At 39.3% G+C, this 20,000-nt stretch overlaps 2 protein-coding genes across 3 annotated transcripts in view; one reads left to right on the top strand and one right to left on the bottom strand.

The window, feature by feature from the left end:
* Positions 1-772: 772 nt before the first annotated feature.
* On the top strand, positions 773-10,500 carry LOC138961765 (uncharacterized). Of its 2 annotated transcripts, XM_070333434.1 has the most exons (6): positions 773-847; positions 1,302-1,391; positions 2,284-4,100; positions 4,560-4,628; positions 5,884-5,973; positions 10,332-10,500. In XM_070333434.1, the coding sequence occupies exons 3-6, from the start codon at positions 2,982-2,984 to the stop codon at positions 10,383-10,385; spliced, it is 1,332 nt and encodes a 443-aa protein (XP_070189535.1). In that variant the 5' UTR covers positions 773-847; positions 1,302-1,391; positions 2,284-2,981; the 3' UTR covers positions 10,386-10,500. The 2 variants fall into 2 exon arrangements, with proteins under 2 accessions (XP_070189535.1, XP_070189536.1); XM_070333435.1 differs by lacking the exons at positions 773-847; positions 1,302-1,391 and having other exon boundaries at positions 1,741-4,100.
* A 1,569-nt stretch (positions 10,501-12,069) lies between these two features.
* LOC138961764 (inhibitor of apoptosis protein-like) overlaps positions 12,070-20,000 on the bottom strand; it is a 24,557-nt gene continuing 16,626 nt past the window's right edge. The window contains exon 5 of the mRNA XM_070333433.1: positions 12,070-20,000. This exon is cut by the window's right edge and continues 331 nt beyond it. Coding sequence (XP_070189534.1) covers positions 19,754-20,000 — 247 coding nt within the window. The 3' untranslated portion in view covers positions 12,070-19,753.

Here is a 20,000-nt window from a genome sequence, read left to right as displayed (position 1 = left end):
TGCAAATTGACCATTTCCGGTTACGTCACTGGCACTTGTGTCATCTCGTGGAAAAAGCCAACGTTGTGCTACGTCATTTCCTGTTCGCCACTTACGCTGGTGGAATACCCTTGATGCTATTGTCTATGAGTCTTCTCATCAACACCAGCGTGTCTTCAGATTCAGCAAACTTCCTGATCTACTTGGTTGTTCACACCTGTGTTCAGATGGCAGTTGTTACTCTGACAGGAGCGGTTTTATCTCTAGAGGTCATTCGTTTTTCGACCTTTTCACTTTAGATGGTACTTGTGTGTCTCAGTGTGCGTATTGCCGTCTAGATGTAGCTGATTGCTACTGACAGACAAGTGTTAATTAAGCTCTAGAGCTGGGAAAGCGTCAGTGTGATGATGATGATGATGATGATGATGATGATGATGACGACGATGTCGACGACAATGATGATTATGACGATAATTATGATGATGATGACGACGACGACGATGATGACGACGACAATGATGATTATGACGATGATTATGATGATGATGATGACGACGACGACGACAATGATGATTATGACGATGATTATGATGATGATGATGACGACGACGACGACGATGATGATGATGATGATGATGATGATGATGATGATGATGATGATGATGATGATGATGATGATGAAGAACTTATTGCTGCTCTTTATTAATGAACATGCAAAGAAATTTAAGCACTTGGAATCCCTAGATGAAGATATTTCCGTGCTAACAACAATATTCAAGAAACATAATATCATTTTCAGATGCACAAACCGAGTGGTATCTTGTCTTCCCTGAGCATTGAACGGATGGCAGGAAAACCTTACAATGCTGTGAGTGTTTGTGTTGGTTCTTAACTGCACATTGTAAGAAAATGAAAAATGATTTGTTGTGCTTTTTTATTTTAATTTTTTAATTTTTTAACTTGGAGCACTTGCTGTGTCCTATGTAAACCGGAATGTAATCTGAGTCAAGCTCCCTCAAAATATTGTTTCACTTTAACCTTCTCTCTCTGTCTCTGCCCCCTTCTCTGTCTGCAGGTCTCTCTGTCTGTCTCTATCTGTCTCTGTCTACCTCTTTCCCTCCCATTAGAAAGCCAAACATATGTCCTTCCGTGAACACCCCCCCCCTCCTTCTTCGTTTCCACTTCTCCTTTCAGATCGAGAACTTTCAGTTCATGTTTGGAATTGCATGGTGTGGGTTTTATCCCGCTTTTAAGTGCCCTTAGCTAGAATGATGGAACCAGAGGCATCTATTTTTCAGAGATTCAGTGTACATGTGTTGCAGATTGCGGCATTTCAGTCTCAGCTGCAGAGCGGACCTATTGGGTTTCACGTGTATCATCTGTTTGCCATTGACACATCCACCATCATGATGGTAAGGCGAAAAGCTCGTTTGTTGAAACACACACGTTTTCTGGTTTATTAGGACAGAATTTTGTATTTTCGACACTGTGCTAATAGGTTAAGTGTGGCACTGATTTTAAGTCCATTTGAGTGTGTTATGTTTCTTTGCATTCCTTGACAATGTGCAGCTTGTAAGCGTTCAGCTAATAATCAAATTGATTTCACTGCCCTATCTTAACGAGGTTAGCAGTTTCTTTTTTTGCTGGCTACCAATGATACTTATCTCGAGGCACCATTTCCGACCAGACAAATATGTCTTTTATTTCTGATTAGCAAAACTGGGTTGGACTAAATGCTTGGTTGGTCATATAATCATAGCAGAACAATAATTGTTTGATGGCAAGATAAAACAAGTCCCGTGAGGCGATACACAAAATAAAAACAACATTTAGTCAATCTGTAGGCATCAAACTAAATCTTGACTAAATATAAAACAAAAACAGCCTTTCATCATTGTCTTACTGTTAAGTTTTAACACAGATCGCACGTGTATTCAACAATAAAGATAACATAGCTCCACATTAGGTGAACTTAAATGCCTGCATATGTTTTCTTCCCTTGATCATCAGTTATGTATTCCATTTCACTAAACAGAACATGTTTTGTTTATTGTTTGCGAATGTTTTAATTATTAAGTCTGTTAGTTAGTTAGCTAGTTAGTTAGTTAGTTAGTTAGTTAGTAAGTTAGTAAGGTTGGTGTCCATTTTTTACGTTGAAGGTAATACATTACTTAACTAGTTATTTATGTTTCTTTGATTGTGTGTTTGTTGCTTGAAATATAGATCTGTTTAGACAATTCGTTTAGCTGTTTTCAAAGGAATTGCTTTGACCTCATCCTGAAATATTGCAATTTCGTTCCGCAGATTTGTGGCACCGTCCTGACCTACGCAGTGATCACCATTCAATTGAAACCCACTGCTATAATTGATCCGGGATCTACATTTGCTACGAATGACGTCATCACCAACGTCACGTCTCCCAACGTGTTACAGAGTGCTCTCCCTTGAAGGAATAAAAAAACCGAACAAACCATGTAGGTCAGAATGCTTATTGCTGTGTGTTAGTCCGTTTTGATTACTCTCGTTCGAGCCACTGTCACTGTTTGAATACAGGCTATTTTGTTCTAACTTAGTGAAAGTTTATTAGCAAGATAAATATAGTCTTTTTTGCTTTGTAATATCGCACATCAACGTAGTCGTGTCACTCATTATGGTTTAATTTGCGTCGCAATCTAAATGTTAAATCTGAATGTTTGCTGACGTGTTCGTCTAACGCAATCACATAATTATTATCCACGAAGGCCCCACTTTTCTGATTATTTGAGAAACGGACATGTGTTTTATCAGGAAAATTAATCACATGGCTTTCACTGTTGAGTGCAATTTTCAACAGCAAGGTCAACATCAGTCTGACAAATGTTGTTTACTGAATGTCTCATGCCATGGAAACGTGAAAACAGAGTTCAGGATTTGTGGACAGCATATAATTTCCCGAGGAACAACAGCACGTGCAGTGAGACAGACGGACATATCTATCAGTGATGAGCTGCTGTAGTGTTTGAATGGACGAGTCAGAGACCACATTAACAATCACAAATGTGAACTTTCTAAGCAGGAACAAATCTGACCGCACCACTAGTACTGCAGTTTTCACCCTCCACGGCTCACGGCTTCCGAAACATCTATTGCTATTAAAACTGTTTCAGATTCATTCAGTGTTTGTTTTTCGAACCTACATTAAAAAAGTTAGTATAAAAATGACAAAAAGCTACTCCCAGTCAGTGAAACCCATACTGTGGCTGCTCTCTCTTGTCGGTCTGTACCTCCCGAACACTGGCATGTTTGCAGGTCTGGGTACATACACTCTGCATGCAACAGGATCTTGCTTTGTGTGGTTTCTGGGTGTGGGTCTTCAAGCATGTCATCTCTGGCATGTGGTTTCTGCAGTTCTGTCAGGATCGGAATCATTACAAGGAGTGTTTGCTCGGGTGTTCCCTTTGCTAATGGTGTGTCAGCTCTTTATAGCCGTGGTTTTTACTCTGAACGTGTCTGCGTGCTTTCCACGTTTTACTAGAGCTGTTGACGCGTGTTTTGCAAGCTATGGACTTCGTCCTACAAGGAAAGCAATGTACTTTTTCACATGCGCCGTCTGTGTTCTGTATGTGATGTTTGTCATCGTGTTTGTGCATTCTGAAATATCTTCACACTACTGTGTAGCTCAGACGTCGGGAGTAAAGGAAGAAGACCCTTTCCCAAAGTTTCGTTGTGTTGCTGACGCTGTCATGGATTCTTTGGAGCATTACTTCTTTGTGACCGCCTACGGTTCACCAGGACTGCTGTACATCTTCGTCTGGCTGACACTCTTTCTGGAGGCCAGAAGATTCAACAAAGACTTTGCAGAGTCTGATCTCTACTCTCCACCAAAGACTGCTCACAAGATTGAAGCTATGCATCAACGTCACGTAACTTTATGCAAATTGATCGAGAGAGGGAATGACGCAATGCGCGCATATTTGCTCATTGCGTACAGTGCGGGAATCCCAATTGCGCTAATCACTCTCCACGTGGGCATCATTGGAAGGGATGAAGAGTCTATGCGGCTCCTAGCTCTCCAAATGATGGCCCTCATGTGCTTTCAGCTTGCTGTCGTCACCATAACTGGAGCAGTTTTGAACGCGCAGGTATGAGCACACTATTGTCTCTGTTTTATCATTGAATTCTCTCTCTGTTTTCAAACATCTGCCAGTGTCTTTGGGTGATGTGTTTCTCCGTCTGCCTATGTGCCTATCCGTTTGTCGTCTGTGTTCATATTTTATTCGGTGTTCTTTTTTAGCATGCGTATAAATGTAAATAGCACACCCATGTACACACACACACACACACACAAACACACACACACACACACACACACACACACACACACACACAAACACACAAACACACACGCATATACATGTAAATAGCACACACGAACACACACAATCCACTAATAGTAACAAATGACGCTGCATTGATCACAAAATGTGGCATGTATACATAGTCATGGAGTTGTTGGTGATGCTGATGATAAGGGACTCTTTATTATTGACATGATCACATCAAACTTGTTTCCATTTTCTTTATTGTTTTCTTACACCTAGATGCACAGGCCTCGTCATCTCCTTGGTCAAATCAAGACGAGCGACATGACAGACAAAGGGATGGAATGCGTAAGTTGATATGTTGCACAGAAGGTATGACTTACTAAATTAAGGGCAATGCTAATGTCTACTAAAGAGCTACCATCGACACAAAGCCATATCGGTTGAAGGTATGTTAAAAACAACCACCCACGAACCCTCAGGTGTAAAACCTAGTTCATGATAACACGTTCTTTCTGAGCAAGGCAGCTTTGGCGAGGTCATCACAACGTAGTTTCATGGGGGATTACTCACAAATTTCATGACATTTTGCGATACGGAAAGAGAGAGCGTAAATATGTGTGCAAGAGAAAGAGAGAGAGAAAGAGAGAGAGAGAGAGAGAGAGAGAGAGAGAGAGAGAGAGAGAGAGAGAGAGAGAGAGAGAGAGAGAGAGAGTTTTGCTATTTTGTTTTGTTTACCTCCTTCCAACCGATATGGCTGTCCGGGACCGCCAAAAGAAAGGGAGCTACAGAGAGAAAGAGTGACTCATTAAGAGAAAGAGGGCGAATAAGATAACTCTGTACTTTATTTTGAAAGGATAAAGGAGTTAGGCTTGGTCTAACATGTACATAATGACATTAAAAACCTGAACAAAAGACCGCGACAACAAGAGAAATACAGAATACAGAAAACAGAAGGTTGGGAATTTGTTGTAAAATTGCGGTTAAGAAACATTCAATCCAGCCATGTACACCAACACACTCATCATTTATACAAACTGAACAACAACATCAATTAAAAACAACACTGGACAGCATTTAAAAATACATTCACTAGAACTGTCAGCATCCTTACCTCAAGTCACACACACAAACACACACACACACACACACACACACACACACACACACACACACACATACGCGCGCGCACATACACACTAACACACACACACACACGCGCGCACACACACGCACTCACACACATCGCTGCCTCATGCAATTTTATAACGTGACAGAAATCGCAGTCGCTGGTAAAAATAAAAGATAACAAATTAAAAAGAGAGAGAGAGAGAGAGAGAGAGAGAGAGAGAGAGAGAGAGAGAGAGAGAGAGAGAGAGAGAGAGAGAGAGAGAGAGAGAATTGGTTGGTTATTATCGTTTATTGTCTCACAGCCGAGAGAGAGAGAGAGAGAGAGAGAGAGAGAGAGAGAGAGAGAGAGAGAGAGAGAGAGAGAGAGAGAGAGAGAGAGAGAGAGAGAGAGAGAGAGAGAGAGATTGACATATGTTCATACTTATGACTTACCTGCAGATACGAGTTAAATACCAAATGTTCATTCCCATAGGTGATGCTGTTTCTTCACCGTCTGCAGTTTGAGTCCATAGGATTTGATGTGCTTGGTCTCTTCACCATAAACACATCTACCATTACAATGGTGAGCTCTTCATTTCCGAATGTAAACCCATACTAATAACAAAAGCAGCAAAATGAACCAAGTAATATTTGATGTTTTGTTTATGGAGATATTTTGTTCTGTTATTTTGAGGAGACGTCATATTGAAGATTGCACGTTTTACGCTTTTTTGATTCGATAATATTGAGATAAAACACCATCCAAACGTTCCAAAATCATGGATTACAAATCTAGAAAAACTTGGTATTTGGAACGTTTATTACAACAGACAAGACGAATCGTTTCAAGAACATCGACTTGTAGGCTTTTACGTGGACGGACAAACAAGTAACAATGAAAAAAAAAATGAAAAAAAAGAAGACTTTCTTCAGTGAAACTTCGTCTGTTCGTCATCAAAATGATGGTAATAAATGTTTAACGCCCTCACGGTAAAACCATTAGGGGCATGTTCCCGGGTTTGACCCCGACATTAGATGGGGGAAAACAGAGACAGAAAACAAATGAAAAGGGCCACCGCAAGGGAGGGATGGTTGTCGCGCTCCAACTCCCGGTCAACGAGGCACCCGAGCCGGAGGTGGTTTCAAGTAGCGTCATGGAGTTAGCTTGGGGATCCAGCTGGATCATTATGTGTCAGTGCTGGCAGTCAGCGCTACCGTTGTGGGTCTCCTTTTACTTTGAGTGGAGTTGTGGTGTCACAGTACCAGGGGCAAGTGCCTTGCCGTCTCGTGGTTTGTCTTGAGGCGGTGTGGTTGTAAAGAGACTTAGATGCCACATCCTCGGCAGTTTAAGTTCCTATGCGTGTCTGGAGGCAAATGTTGTGTCTGAAACGCTTATCAAAACAGCGACGAGAGTTAAAGTTGTTCTCAATGCATGATTAAAGTGAGTAGTTGTTTAATGTCAGCATCATTCTGGTGTACACGGTGCATTGAAGTTTCATATTTGTTTCCTTTTGACCGTATTTATATTCTACGTTAGTGTCAAGAACTGTTAAAATGTTGTTTAAATGAGCGTTTGTATGTGCCCGCAAGTGCCTGTCTGTGTGTGTGTGTGTGTGTGTGTGTGTGTGTGTGTGTGTGTGTGTGTGTGTGTGTGTGTGCATTCTGCTTTCCACACGATTGGCGACCTAAGGCCTATTTAGGTGGCCATCCACATGTGGATGGCAACTTAACTGGTGGATTGTGTCCTATCACAGTGGATGGTTCCTTCACTCCAGATCTGGATTGCTACCTTATTTGTGGATTGTTACCCACAATGGAATGTAACCTAAAGAATATTGTGGATTATTACTCGCATTTGTGGAAATGTTACTTGCACTTGTGGAAATGTTACTAATGTTTTAGTGGGTTTTTTTTCTATTGAGAACAGAAAGTGTAAAGTAAAAGCTCCTGCTGAATTTATTTTCAAAACTTTACCAGAAATTGAGTAGACCTATCAAGCCCCCAAACCAAACGTTCGATGTAAGGACCAATGACACTGACAGATCCTCTATTTTTTTTATTTTTATATAAATACAAGGGACTGGGTGGCCGAGTGGTAACGCACTTGCGCGGAAGCGAGAGGTTGCGAGTTCGACTCTGGGTCAGGGCGTTAGCAATTTTCTCCTGTTCAAGTGTTAGTCTTTCGGATGAGACGAAAAACCGAGGTCCCTTCGTGTACACTACATTGGGGTGTGCACGTTAAAGATCCCACGATTGACAAAAGGGTCTTTCCTGGCAAAATTGTATAGGCATAGATAAAAATGTCCACCAAAATACCCGTGTGACTTGGAATAATAGGCCGTGAAAAGTAGGATATGCGCCGAAATGGCTGCGATCTGCTGGCCGATGTGAATGCGTGATGTATTGTGTAAAAAAATTCCATCTCACACGGCATAAATAAATCCATGCGCCTTGAATATGTGCGCAATATAAATTGCATAAAAAAAATTAATTAAAAAAAATAAAAACATAAATCCCTGCGCTTAGAACTGTACCCACGGAATACGCGCGATATAAGCCTCATATTGATTGATTGATTGATTGAAAAATGAACAAAATAAATACGGAAACACCCCACAAGACTAAACTACAGAAACTCATAAGTAAAAATGCTTTTGATCGTCAAACAGCGTGCTATGACATGTGTTTAAAAAAATAAGTTTCGTCTAGAGCTCGTACTGAGTCTTACTGTGGTATGGCACTCAGTGTCAGTGCCAGTAGGTGTGTGTCAGTGTCATTAGTCACTGTTTGTGTGTGTGTGTGTGTGCTTCGTTTGTTTGTTTGTTTGTTTGTTTGTTTTTAATGGTTGTTATTGTGGTGTTTTTCGTTTTTGTTGTCAAAATTAATCAGTTCATTTCAATGTCATATAATATGTTTTGTAAACTGACAATGAACCGCTAAATATGATTTCAAAGCATCAAATTCATTATTTAAAAAAAAAAAGTTTAAATATTTACCAATAAATTTGTTCAAGTGAAGAGTTCAAAGGTGCCTGCTGCCAAATTGTTCGCACAATTGCAGATTAACTGGAAATTATACGAGTGCATGGGAAGAAATATTTTCCAACATGATACCGGGCAGAACTGAAACCGTCACAGTCATCATTTTGCACAAGACAAGTCAGTCTCCGTCAAGCCCCAAGATATATCAAATCGGCAGACAAGGTTTAATGACCGAACAAATTGTAACTTCTAACCGACTTGGTCTTCGGGTCACAGCGGAGGACGACAATAGCTTAATGGTTTCATTTGTGCTGAATTACAGCTTTTTACTTTTTTACTTTAAAAAAAACCGTTTTTACAAATTTGTTTCTAAAATCATAATTAAATATTTTCCGGGCCATTCACGTCTATGTTTAACATTGCAACTGTCGGTAAAACCGTACTCTATGGATATTGTGTGCAGTTGGTATGAGGTCAAAGACTACAGACGAAAAAAAACCAGAAAAAAACTGACATAAATATTGCTCAACTGTCGGCCAGCAGTTTTACTGCCCGGTATTGTAATAGATAAGTGCATTGCCTAAACATGACATTTGAAGAAAAAAAAATCACCCTAACCCTAACCCTAACCCTAACCCTAATCCATGACAACGGCTACCTAGAGACGTAAAATATTTTCACAGTAAAACAACCAAACGCACATTATCAAAAAAGATGATTGATATTTAATCTAAAATAGACTAGAATAAGAGTAAAAACAACATGGGTGGAAGTTGGTGGCCATTCAACGTGTTTTTGTAAAACATGAACTCGTGGTAGTAAAGTTGGTTGGATTTGGTTGCGTATGAAAACGACCAGTGGCATTACAGGAACAAATTGATTCCCATCACAAAAAAAGTCAATGGAGATCGCTTCATCATAGTTATCTCTAAACGTCCAAGGCATAATGGTTGGGTGAAAATGAAACATAAAAAAGTTGTTTCAGTATTTCTTAGGCAACCGTCCAGACTCACTACCACCGATTTTAGAGACAAAGAAAAATATCTTCAAAAATGCACTTTTTACGTGTTTTGGCAGAAATCTTTTTTGGGGATCTTAGAAAAGGTTCTAAAGAATGTTTTGACAAAGAAGCTTTCATCAATGTTTTACCGAAGAGTAGTTACAACAATTTTTCCAACGAATTTCATTCTTGCTTTTTTTAAGTGCAAGGCCAGAATATGACTGTATACCCGGAGAGAAGGTTTTTAATTACCACCAAAATTCCGTGGTAATGAAACCAAATCTTTAAATTGGCAATATTCCTGACTTCTGACAAACATTTTGCGACCCATTTGCCCATCTTTTCTTTTTGTTAATTGGCCAAATCGATTGATTAAAGTTTGAATTTTAGGTAACCAAATTTGGAATAGTATTGCTGTCGAGTGAGTTCACTAAAATTTGATGAGTCTGGGTTTTTGTCGCCCATATGACTGTAGAAAACAGAGCATTTCTCCAAAAAACTGTTTTGATTAATAATCTTAGGTGGGTGGTTATGCCCCTTTTCTTAGGTAGCAAAATCCAAGAAATAGGTATGTGTGTGTGTGTTATTCCGTGTGTGTGTGTGTGTGTGTGTGCGTGTCGGAAAGTGTCCCATCATTATGTGTAGCGAACATCTGAGACTGTAGTTGATAACGATAGATTCATTTGAATTGTGTATTGTGTACGTGATTGTGTTTCCATTTATTTAAGGTTTATTTGTTTTTAATGTGTATTGTTGCTGTTATTAAGATTATTATATTCAAGATTGATTTAAGGCGCTTATGTTGTGTATTGTTGCTGTTATTAAGATTATTACATTTAAGATTGTAAGGCACTTAGAACTATTTTAGGATTTGCGCCCTATAAATACCCTTAATATTATTATTATATGCGGATCCTAAATCAGTATGTCAATTGTGCTGCTTTCTCTACGTCACTATAGGTGTGTGGGACCATCATGACGTATGCTGTCGTCATCGTTCAAATGAAGCCTTAACGCATGGCACGTGATCTTCATCATGCAGTCTCCAACTCCACTTGAATGTGATCCCAGAGTGACTTGTTTGTAGAATGTGATAACTGCCTTACAAAAAAGTCAATCACTTACTCTGTGTCCTTCTTCTTCTTCTTCGTTCATGGGCTTAGACTCCCATGTTCACTCATGTTTTTAGCACGAGTGGATTTTTACGTGTATGACCGTTTTTACCCCGCCATTCAGGCAGCATACGCCGATTTCGGGGGAGGCATGCTGGTTAAGTCACTTGCAGGTCTGCACATAAGTTGACCTGGGAGATCGAAAAAATCTCCTCTCTTAACCCACCCGGCGGCAAGGACCGGGATTCGAACTCACGACTTCCCGATTAGGAGGCCGACGTCTTACCACCACGCCACTGCGCCCGTCACACTCTGTGTCCTATTTGAGATCTGCGTTTTGATGCTATTTGTGAACAAAATGCGTCTGGCAGTTACAATAAAACATTGATTCTGTGCTACTGTTTAGCTAAACAAAAGAAAAGAATGGTAGGTAATTGGAGCGTTTATTATTAACAAAACAATATGTTAGAAGTCTATCTGGTTTGGGATTTGTACTCATTTAGTCGTTGCAAACGAACTATCTTTTCATAAGATTTAAATGTTTAAATATTGGCGTTCTTGTGAATCAACTGTTACACTGTGTGTAATCAGTTTCCCCCGTTCAGTGCTGTTTGTTACTTTCCTTGTCTCCAAGTTTACTTTTTGATGACCTACTCTACACTAATTTAAACTGGAATAATACTATCTTCTTTGAAAACAGATATATGCCTTCGTTAGATTAGATAACGCTCTGTCCCTGCATTTAATGCTGTTGTCCATCTTCGAATAAACTATTTTCTTTGAAGCAAGTTTGGTTAAGCATTTTAACTTATTAAACAATTAAGACAATTGCCCCCTTTCTTCATCTCTTTTAAGCAAACACATTCTCTGTCTGTCTCCCCGTCTTTCTGTCTGTCTCTTTGTCTATTTCTCTGTCTGTCTGTCTGTCTCTCTTTCTCTCTGTCTGTCTGTCTGTCTGTCTGTCTCTCTTTCTCTCTCTGTGCAATATTCGTTGATGACACAACCATTTGTCGAGGGTAGCGTAGGCACCCGGTCTGCTCCCCGCCTAAAAAAGGCCAGTGCCGTTCCGTCTTCGAGGGACTGCGTGGGTTTCATTTCGGAGTTTTCCTTAACGAGTTTCCTTCCATGGTTGATGAGCCTCCTCTACCCTCGTTTTGAATTCAAAGTGGTCTTCTCTTAGGATAGCTGCCTGCCAGGGTTGACGAGCCTATCCTGCCCGGCTATTTAACCCATAGCTGGAGGTTGGTTCGTGGGCACCTGGGCGTTTCCACACGCCGGTGGGCCTGCATGCCACACGTCTAGGGGCCAACCTCCTCCGAGTCCTTGTAGTCTAGCCTGGGGCCTTGCGGTACCCAGTTTACGCCTGTCGCCGCGATGGAGGCACTACATAGGGCTTGTTGTGGAGAGGTTATTGTACTGGCAGGAGAGACTGACGCATTCTGCTCTCTTTTCGCATTGTCCTAAAAAGGACAGACGGTGCTAGCCAGCGGTGAGGGCTGAAAGCGAGAAGTGACAAGCACAAGACACTTCGCCAACACACTAGACACGTCACACAACCGTTTGGCAGGCTCTCTGTGCAATATAAATACCTTTCTCTGTTTATTTTAAATATGCAAAGACATCCACAATATAAGCAACTAATTGTTATAAATCAAGCTACTATGTCTGGTTACGTTTGAGAAGCGTAGAATTAAAATCAGGGCGTAAAAGGCATATATGCAAAATACAACTTAATTACAAGAAAAATATACATAGCAAAGTATTCAACATGTTTCAGTACTTTTACGAGTGTCATCTGCTTGAAGCATTTGTTGCTAGAATGTGTCGACAAATAAAACTGTTCTCACAGGAAGAATGATAATAAGATGGTTTCTGTTTTCTGCACACAGCTACTAATCTGGATTTTTGTAAGCACTTTTTGTGATTTTAAATTAGGAAGAACTGTGCAAAAAATAATCTCTGTCCTGTTAAATCATTAACTTGCGTGATTTCAGAATTCCCCATCAAGACACTAAACATACCTCACTTAAAATTGTTTGTGCTTTCTCTTATCCTAATGGCATTTTATCGAGGCATTCTTTGGAAATCTGGCTTTATCATTTCACGAAAAGCGTGGGCAACTTATTTTTTTGAACATGAACATAATGTAGACCATCCTAAAACATGTTGATTTTAGAGAAACAACTCAGTGTGACTTGCAAGTGTTATTTTGATTAATCACTTCCAGTGTAAGAAAACTCTTGTCTATCTCAGTGAAGCTGAACTCATACACATGCAACGAAAAAAGCAACAACAGAAAAGCAAATAAAAACAAGAAATTCCTCCGAGGTAGGAAGAACACCCCCGTCCTTACCATTCTCACTGCCAGCAACTGAGAAGGTTATTTCCCTTTGACCATTAATATGTCCCTCTATAAGTCCTTGTAGAATCTTAATCCAGCAATAACTCCCTAACCGTGTGTTTGACTGGTCCCAATTGTTGTAAGGACCGTCTCAGGAATGTATAGAACCTGTTCACTAAGTTTGGTGACGATCGGTCCGTTCATTCTTGAGATCTATATGCGAACACAAACACACAAACAAACACATGGACCGAATCCTATACACACCCCTATACCGGGGGTGTAAATACACCCCAGTAACAGTGAGCACCCTACACCATTAATGTCCCTAAAGCATCATTCATGCAAATATACTTGGACTACTACTTTTGCGTGGACACACATACGTAGAACATCTCCCGTTAAAAACACTGTTGATAGTTTTTTTGTGAGCAAAGATTAGCAAGGAAAGACATTCCGATTTTGAAATCTTGAATTATAAACATGTACAACAAGAATTGGTACCAACTATAACAACGTGGTATTTAGGAAAATTCATATCAATAAATAAATGAATTTGACGAGTTAAAAAGGGGCATGTTTGTTTATATCAGATAATATAAATGTAAACAACGAACTTATTAGCCTTTGCATACATAGTGTACGCCAACCTCAGAATTTACATATCATGACGATGTCTAAAACAATGTACAATACATGTGTATAATGGAGAAAAAAAATCGACTGTTGGCGTGTTTATACCAAGCATTATAAAATACAGATTGACATAACAACAACCATAGATTCATATGAAATGAAGAGAAAGAGGTCAACATTCTGAGGAATTAAGAAATAAGTAATATTAAATATACATCATTACGGCATATTTTGTATTTTCACATGCTACAGTTTAGCTATTCGTTAGGGTCGAATATAAACCAAACATGTATTTCACAACTGTTATAGCAGCATATAAATAAGTACAGACTAATCGCAAGCAAAGCAAACATTGATGAGCATGAGGAAATATTTGTTGTATAAGGAACCATTGCCAACAGGAATCATAAAATAACTTCAAATTCAAATTTCAGAAGCTATTTTTTCAAGTTTGTCTCATCTTACTCAATCTTAAAAAAAAAACGTATACACATTCTAAATTGCCAGTTCCGGAGAAGCCATACACTTCTGTTCTTACTCACGAAGAACTACCATTCTTCGATCTCTTCGAGCTTCGTCGCGGACAAGATAACAAAGCATTGCTTCTCAGCAACTTCAACCACCACTGACAATGCTCATTGAATAGAACAATATTCATGCCATCAGTCTCAACAAAAGTTGAATTGCATCTTGTAGAGACTATTTCAATAAAAGACTTTTACATGGGATAAAAACACAATATCGCTCGAAAACCCACACCAAACATGTACTGCCTGATTGCTCTCTATTAAAGCCCCAGTCTGTCTCAAATGGTTTACAGAACGATTTCAATCTTCTCATGAAAAAAGCAGTTCTAACCTTATCGAACACACTTTAATAGCATTTAATAGCATTAAATGACACAGTTCGTTTAAATGGCTATTTAGCTAGCGTAAACCACACACCTGTTTTTGTGGTTTATCTAACCCCTGAGCCATCGTGAACCCGTGTGAACCACTTTCCTTTTTTTTCACAATTTAGTCGTCAGTTTGTGATTTCAATGCGACTCGCTGTATCTGCAATAGCACGTTATTGTGTACCTCTGAATCTAAAACGCAACAAACGGCTGCGAGTCACACGAACTTATCGGCGGCGGTTGGCTTCAAACAAGCAAGCGCTATGCAGAACATTCGTCTGCCACGGGAAACACGTTTTACGTGACACGCTTCCGGGCCCTCTTTTTTCAAACTTTCAAAACTTCGAATTGTACTGATCTTGTCTTGATGAAAAACGAATTTTCTTATGATTTAAGAATGTTTGTGTAACAAGCTGTCAATTTATTTTTGAGATTTTAAAAGTTAGGTCCATAGCGCCAAAACGAGGCGACCGATTGTGTCACAGACAATCCGGCTTGCCACGCAAAAATAAATTCTTTCAAAATTGCTCGCTCTTTACTGAGGGCACCTAGGATGTTCTCAAGCGGTGAGTGTTTACACGAAAGGGTGTTTGTACTGTGTTTAAAAGCCTGACAGTGTCTGTGACCAGAAACTGATGGTTTACGAGAAGTTGAGTGTGCACCTTTAAGAATGGAATTTGTTCACCAGCACCTGTGTCAGTTCAATCAGACCTGGGAACCCCTCTTTTGCACTTGGAGTATTCTTAAACAAACGTGGTGTATTTGAATATCTATGACTTAAACATGCTTGACACGCGCCTGTTGCACCGCTTATTCATTTTACTGATGCCAAATGTATCAAAGTACTTGATCGGCTTCGGGATGCGCTTGTGAAGAAAAGTAGTCCAGGAACTTTTCTCGTCGTATTTGTTTTCCACAGCACCCAGGGTTATATTATTCCATTGATCATTATTTAAGTATCCTTTCGACGACAAGAACGAAAAATGCAGTGTCAACATTGCTGAGGTCACTACATTGTTTTGTGTTTCAAATGTAAACTCTTCTCCATCAAGAGAAACAAACGAAAACAACAACAATGTTTACATTTTATTTGTGTGAAACAAGAAATGTGATTTTAGCAGTTTGTGACTTTTTTTTTTTTTTAGCAAAGTGACTTTGCTTTTGATTCTTTTTAAGGGCAACCTTTCTTTTGACTAAAACACTACTGATAGACTTGTCCTAATTAGCAGTGCCAATGCTGGAGTGCTGTTCACAAATCTTAAAAAAATAGCTGTTGAAATACTAAGAAAGACAAATTAAACTACTCTGCACTAAAAGCTAGTAATGGTAATATTTATTATGACATTATATTCTTTATCGCTTAGAAATAAGGCGCTTTGTTGGAATACAATGTGGAACACAACTATTTGCATCTTAGACAAATCCTAACTATTTAAGGTGTCTATAGCAAGTTTTAGAACTCTCCGAATTTTTCGCGTGATTATACCATCAGTTGCCACGTTGCACAAGGCCTTTTTATATCATTGTAAGTCACCAAATGTGGATATTGCTACCCGTACCGTTCGATGTTGTAACATTCTTTTCTTTTGCTTTCTTTATTTGTAACTGAATCACTTGCCTTTTGTATCTCAGAATATCTTGTAACAAAAGCGAATATTTTAAACCGAACCTGATGCATGATTGTAAATATATTTCATGCGTTTTTTCTGTTTACAAAACAGGTACCAAGCTAAACTTTGAACATGAACTCGACGCATACGATATATATTTTTTTGTTATCGTTTGCAATCAACTTATACAATATACAATTTAAAAAACAAAACTTGTTCCGGATGTTTGCCATCATACACAGGAGGATGAACCTCAAAATGTTCAGACGGCATTGCTGCAGTAAGAACCTGTGTATATAATGATCAAACACTGTTTACTCCTCCCTCCCCCAAAGACGATTCGATAAAAGTTTAAACTGCATCGTCTTAGTTTGAAAGCAAGGACAGATGTTTTCGTCCTTCTGATATAAAATTGATTGAAAACGAAACAAAAACTATGTATCGTATGTGACGAATTCATGTGGAATTTTGAGCTTGGTACCTGTAACATAAATATCAGCTCACATACAGTCTTAACCATCAACAATCGCGTTCTACTTGAGAAGCTGCTTTCATAATCAAGGGAACGACTTGACCACCGTCGAGAATAAGGAACTAAAGTCCATTATTCAGTCGTTCTCTCTACTAACACAGCATGATTTGGATATGACATAAGACAGTTTACTTAACCTTGAAGGCTTACAGAAGGCTTTGACCATAACTGCATCTTTCACGCCAGTCGAAATCATTGCCGTTAATACCGAACCGTACATGTATCCGATTCTGTAGTTCTTTCGGAGCTTCTTGTTCTTCTAAATAATCATAACTTTCAAAAACAAAAAGTAACACGTTTTTAGAACGATCGTCTGTTCATGCTTCTATTACACCAATTCATAACAAAACAAACAAGTGCGATAAATATCATGTGACCAGAAACTTAAAGGCACAGTAAGCCTCCCGTAAACCATCACATATAATCAATCAATCAATCAATGAGTCTTATATCGCGCATATTCCGTGGGTACAGTTCTAGGCGCTCTGCAGTGATGCCGTGTGAGATGAAATTTTATACGGCCAGTAGATTGCAGCCATTTCGGCGCATATTTACCTTTCACGGCCTATTATTCCAAGTCACACGGGTATAGGTAGACAACTATTAACTGTGCCTAAGCAATTTTGCCAGGAAAGACCCTTTTGTCAATCGTGGGATCTTTAACGTGCAAACCCAATGTAGTGTATAATGTCAGGCTTTTACACACAGTACAAACACCCTTCCATTTGAACGCTCACCGCACGGGAACATCCTGGCTGCTTTCCGTCGAGAGTGAGAAATTTTTAAAGATTTTATTTTCGTGGACCGTCTGTTCTACAATCAGGCGCCTCGTTTTGGCGCTAGAACTAACTTTTAAAATTTAAATAATAAATTGACAGCTTGTAACACAAACATTCTTAAGTCATAAAATATTTCTTTTTTCATCAAGACAAGATCAGTACAATTCGAAGTTTTGAAAGTTTTACAAAAGATAGCCCGGAAGCAGGGTCACGAAAGGTTGTGTCTCAAAGCAGACGATTTTTCTGCATAGCGCTCGCTTTCTTTGAAGCCAGCCACTGCCGACAAGTTCGTGTGACTCGCAGCCGTTTGTTGCGTTTTAGAATCAGAGGTACACAATAACGAGCTATTGCAGATACAGCCAGTCGCATTGAAATCACAAACTGACGACTAAGTTGTGAAAAAAGGAAAGTGGATCACACGGGTTCACGATGGCTCAGGGGTTAGATAAACCACGAAATCTGGTGAGTGGTTTACGCGAGCTAAATAGCCATTTAAACGAACTGTGTCATTTAATGCTATTAAATGCTATTTCAAGTGTGTTCCATAAGGTGTTGGAACTGCTTTTTTCATTAGAAGATTTAAATCGTTTTGTAAACCATTTGAGACATACTGGGGCTTTAAAGGGATTAAAAAGATTTAAAATCACTTTTTTTGTTAACCCTTTAACTGACCATAATTGTTTTAAATCCTGAATGTAGTGCATTTGATAGTTTGTTTGTTTGTTTGCTTAACGCCCAGCCGACCACGAAGGGCCATATCAGGAAGGAGCTGCTTTGACATATAACGTGCGCCACACACAAGACAGAAGTCGCAGCACAGGCTTCATGTCTCACCCAGTCACATTATTCTGACACCGGACCAACCAGTATTTGATAGTTCTTTGAATAGTTATTTGTATATGTCAAAGCAGACAAAACTAACTTTAAAATGTATGCTTTTTGCTCCCTTTGCAGCGCACTAGCTACTTTGACTGGAAAAAGTTAAATCAACTTTCTATTCCAATGTTCCCATTCATAGGGTAACTCAAATAGGCTATCTAGGACAAAGACAAATCAAATACTCCAGCATCTTTGAAACAAAGCACAGACTGCGTAGCAAACTCGCTTATGACAACATTGCTGAGATCAGTAAACAAGTCTGCTTTTAATTGATATAATGTTTTGATACCTATTTTTAACTGACATACTTGGTCATTGCTGACAATAAACTCTTTGTACGGAAATAAACAGCTAACCCGGATAAGTTACAGTTTTGAATAGAAAGCTATGATAATAGCTTCTAATAAGCTTACTGTAAATACGTAGATCCCAATAGGGTTTGCCTTTACTTGCTAGACAGTACTGTACAAACAGACAGATTGATTATAGTCATGCCAGATGAAAGAACAGGGCTTTGATAATACAGGGGTGTGTGCAGTGTCACACTATAGCTTCATTAGTCACTAGCTTCAAACACAGAGACAAAGTAAATCAAGGGAGGTCCTCGACTCTATGATAAGCAGCTGACAACTCTGACATAAAATCCTAGGAAGTTGAGTTGTTGATAAACAAAGACTGTACGTTTTTCACACACTCTTACATGGACAATCAATAGCAGTGTTAAACAGAGCAGTACACTACAAACATTGTCCTGAAGTGCTTGAAAGGGATATTATGCGCCGCGATAGCCCTTCCTTTCACAAAACACTGTGTATGGTATGCTAAAATATCCTGCAGTTAATTTGGCAGACTGCCGGGTTTAAACTTAATATTAATGCCTTTCCTTTCTTTAGTATGACAAAGAAGAATCTCAGCGTTCATACTACACCCGTGTATTTTGAACGGTTATTTTGAACAGTTTCAAAGCACGTTTCGCAAACTCATGTTACACTCCTTGAAATCCAATAAGTTAGGAGTAATAGTGAGCTTGTCCAAGTTGAATATGTCATTACTGCATTTGGTTTATAGTGTTATAGTGGTATATGTGCACGTTACACATCTAAATTGAACTTGACGACAAAAAAACAAATACAAAATCCTGTTCCACCTGCAGACAGCCAATAGGTTCTAGGTATGTGTCATAATGGAAGAATGCTCCTATCCATGGTAAACAAATAGACGTTTCTGAGGATTCTACAATAAATGTGATTAAGTTAAAAAAAAAAAGGAAGAGCATGCATTATAATATTATTAATACTTTACGAAAAGTAAGCCACATTTGAGTTTGCAGGTATTGAGGAATATAAAACTAAACAAAGCAACAAGAACACAAAATGATAAAAATACCAAATAAACAGAATTACACAAGGACAAAAGTACTACCATGTGCTGGTAAAATTAAAACAAATAGCAGCAATTTACAAGCAATACGAGGCCTTTTTGTTTCCTTCCAGTTTTCTTGATTATTTTTGTAAGCCTTTACAGATTGATCAATAACAGTAGATACCCAAGTCCTTTTGGAACGATCAGAAGTTAGTATGTCAGCAAAAGTTTGCGAGTCATTCCATGTAAACATGAGCGGTGCCCCTGATTCTGTCGCCACAGAGACAGCATTCGGTGATGGTTGCAGCGCACACCTCGCACGTGCACAGATGTCCACACGGCAAAAAGATGGTGTCTACTGACCTACTTCTACACACACGGCACGTGACTCGCTGACGCAGACGTCTGTTTGTGTTCTGCAGGTTTTGCAAGTAGGTCACCCCATCCTGGTCAGTGATGGTCCTGTTCGTGTTGCTCGTGCTG

This window comes from Littorina saxatilis, linkage group LG3 (genome assembly GCF_037325665.1).
Source record: "Littorina saxatilis isolate snail1 linkage group LG3, US_GU_Lsax_2.0, whole genome shotgun sequence".
Taxonomy (NCBI): Eukaryota; Metazoa; Mollusca; class Gastropoda; order Littorinimorpha; family Littorinidae; genus Littorina; species Littorina saxatilis.
This window is presented reverse-complemented; position numbering and strand designations above follow the sequence as displayed.

Excerpts from the sequence above, each read along its gene's own strand:
- LOC138961765 (XM_070333434.1), top strand. The coding sequence starts at position 2,982 with ATGGACGAGTCAGAGACCACATTAACAATCACAAATGTGAACTTTCTA. Across the intron at positions 4,101-4,559 it reads GAGCAGTTTTGAACGCGCAG|ATGCACAGGCCTCGTCATCT; the intron begins GTATGAGCACAC and ends TCTTACACCTAG. Across the intron at positions 4,629-5,883 it reads CAGACAAAGGGATGGAATGC|GTGATGCTGTTTCTTCACCG; the intron begins GTAAGTTGATAT and ends TCATTCCCATAG.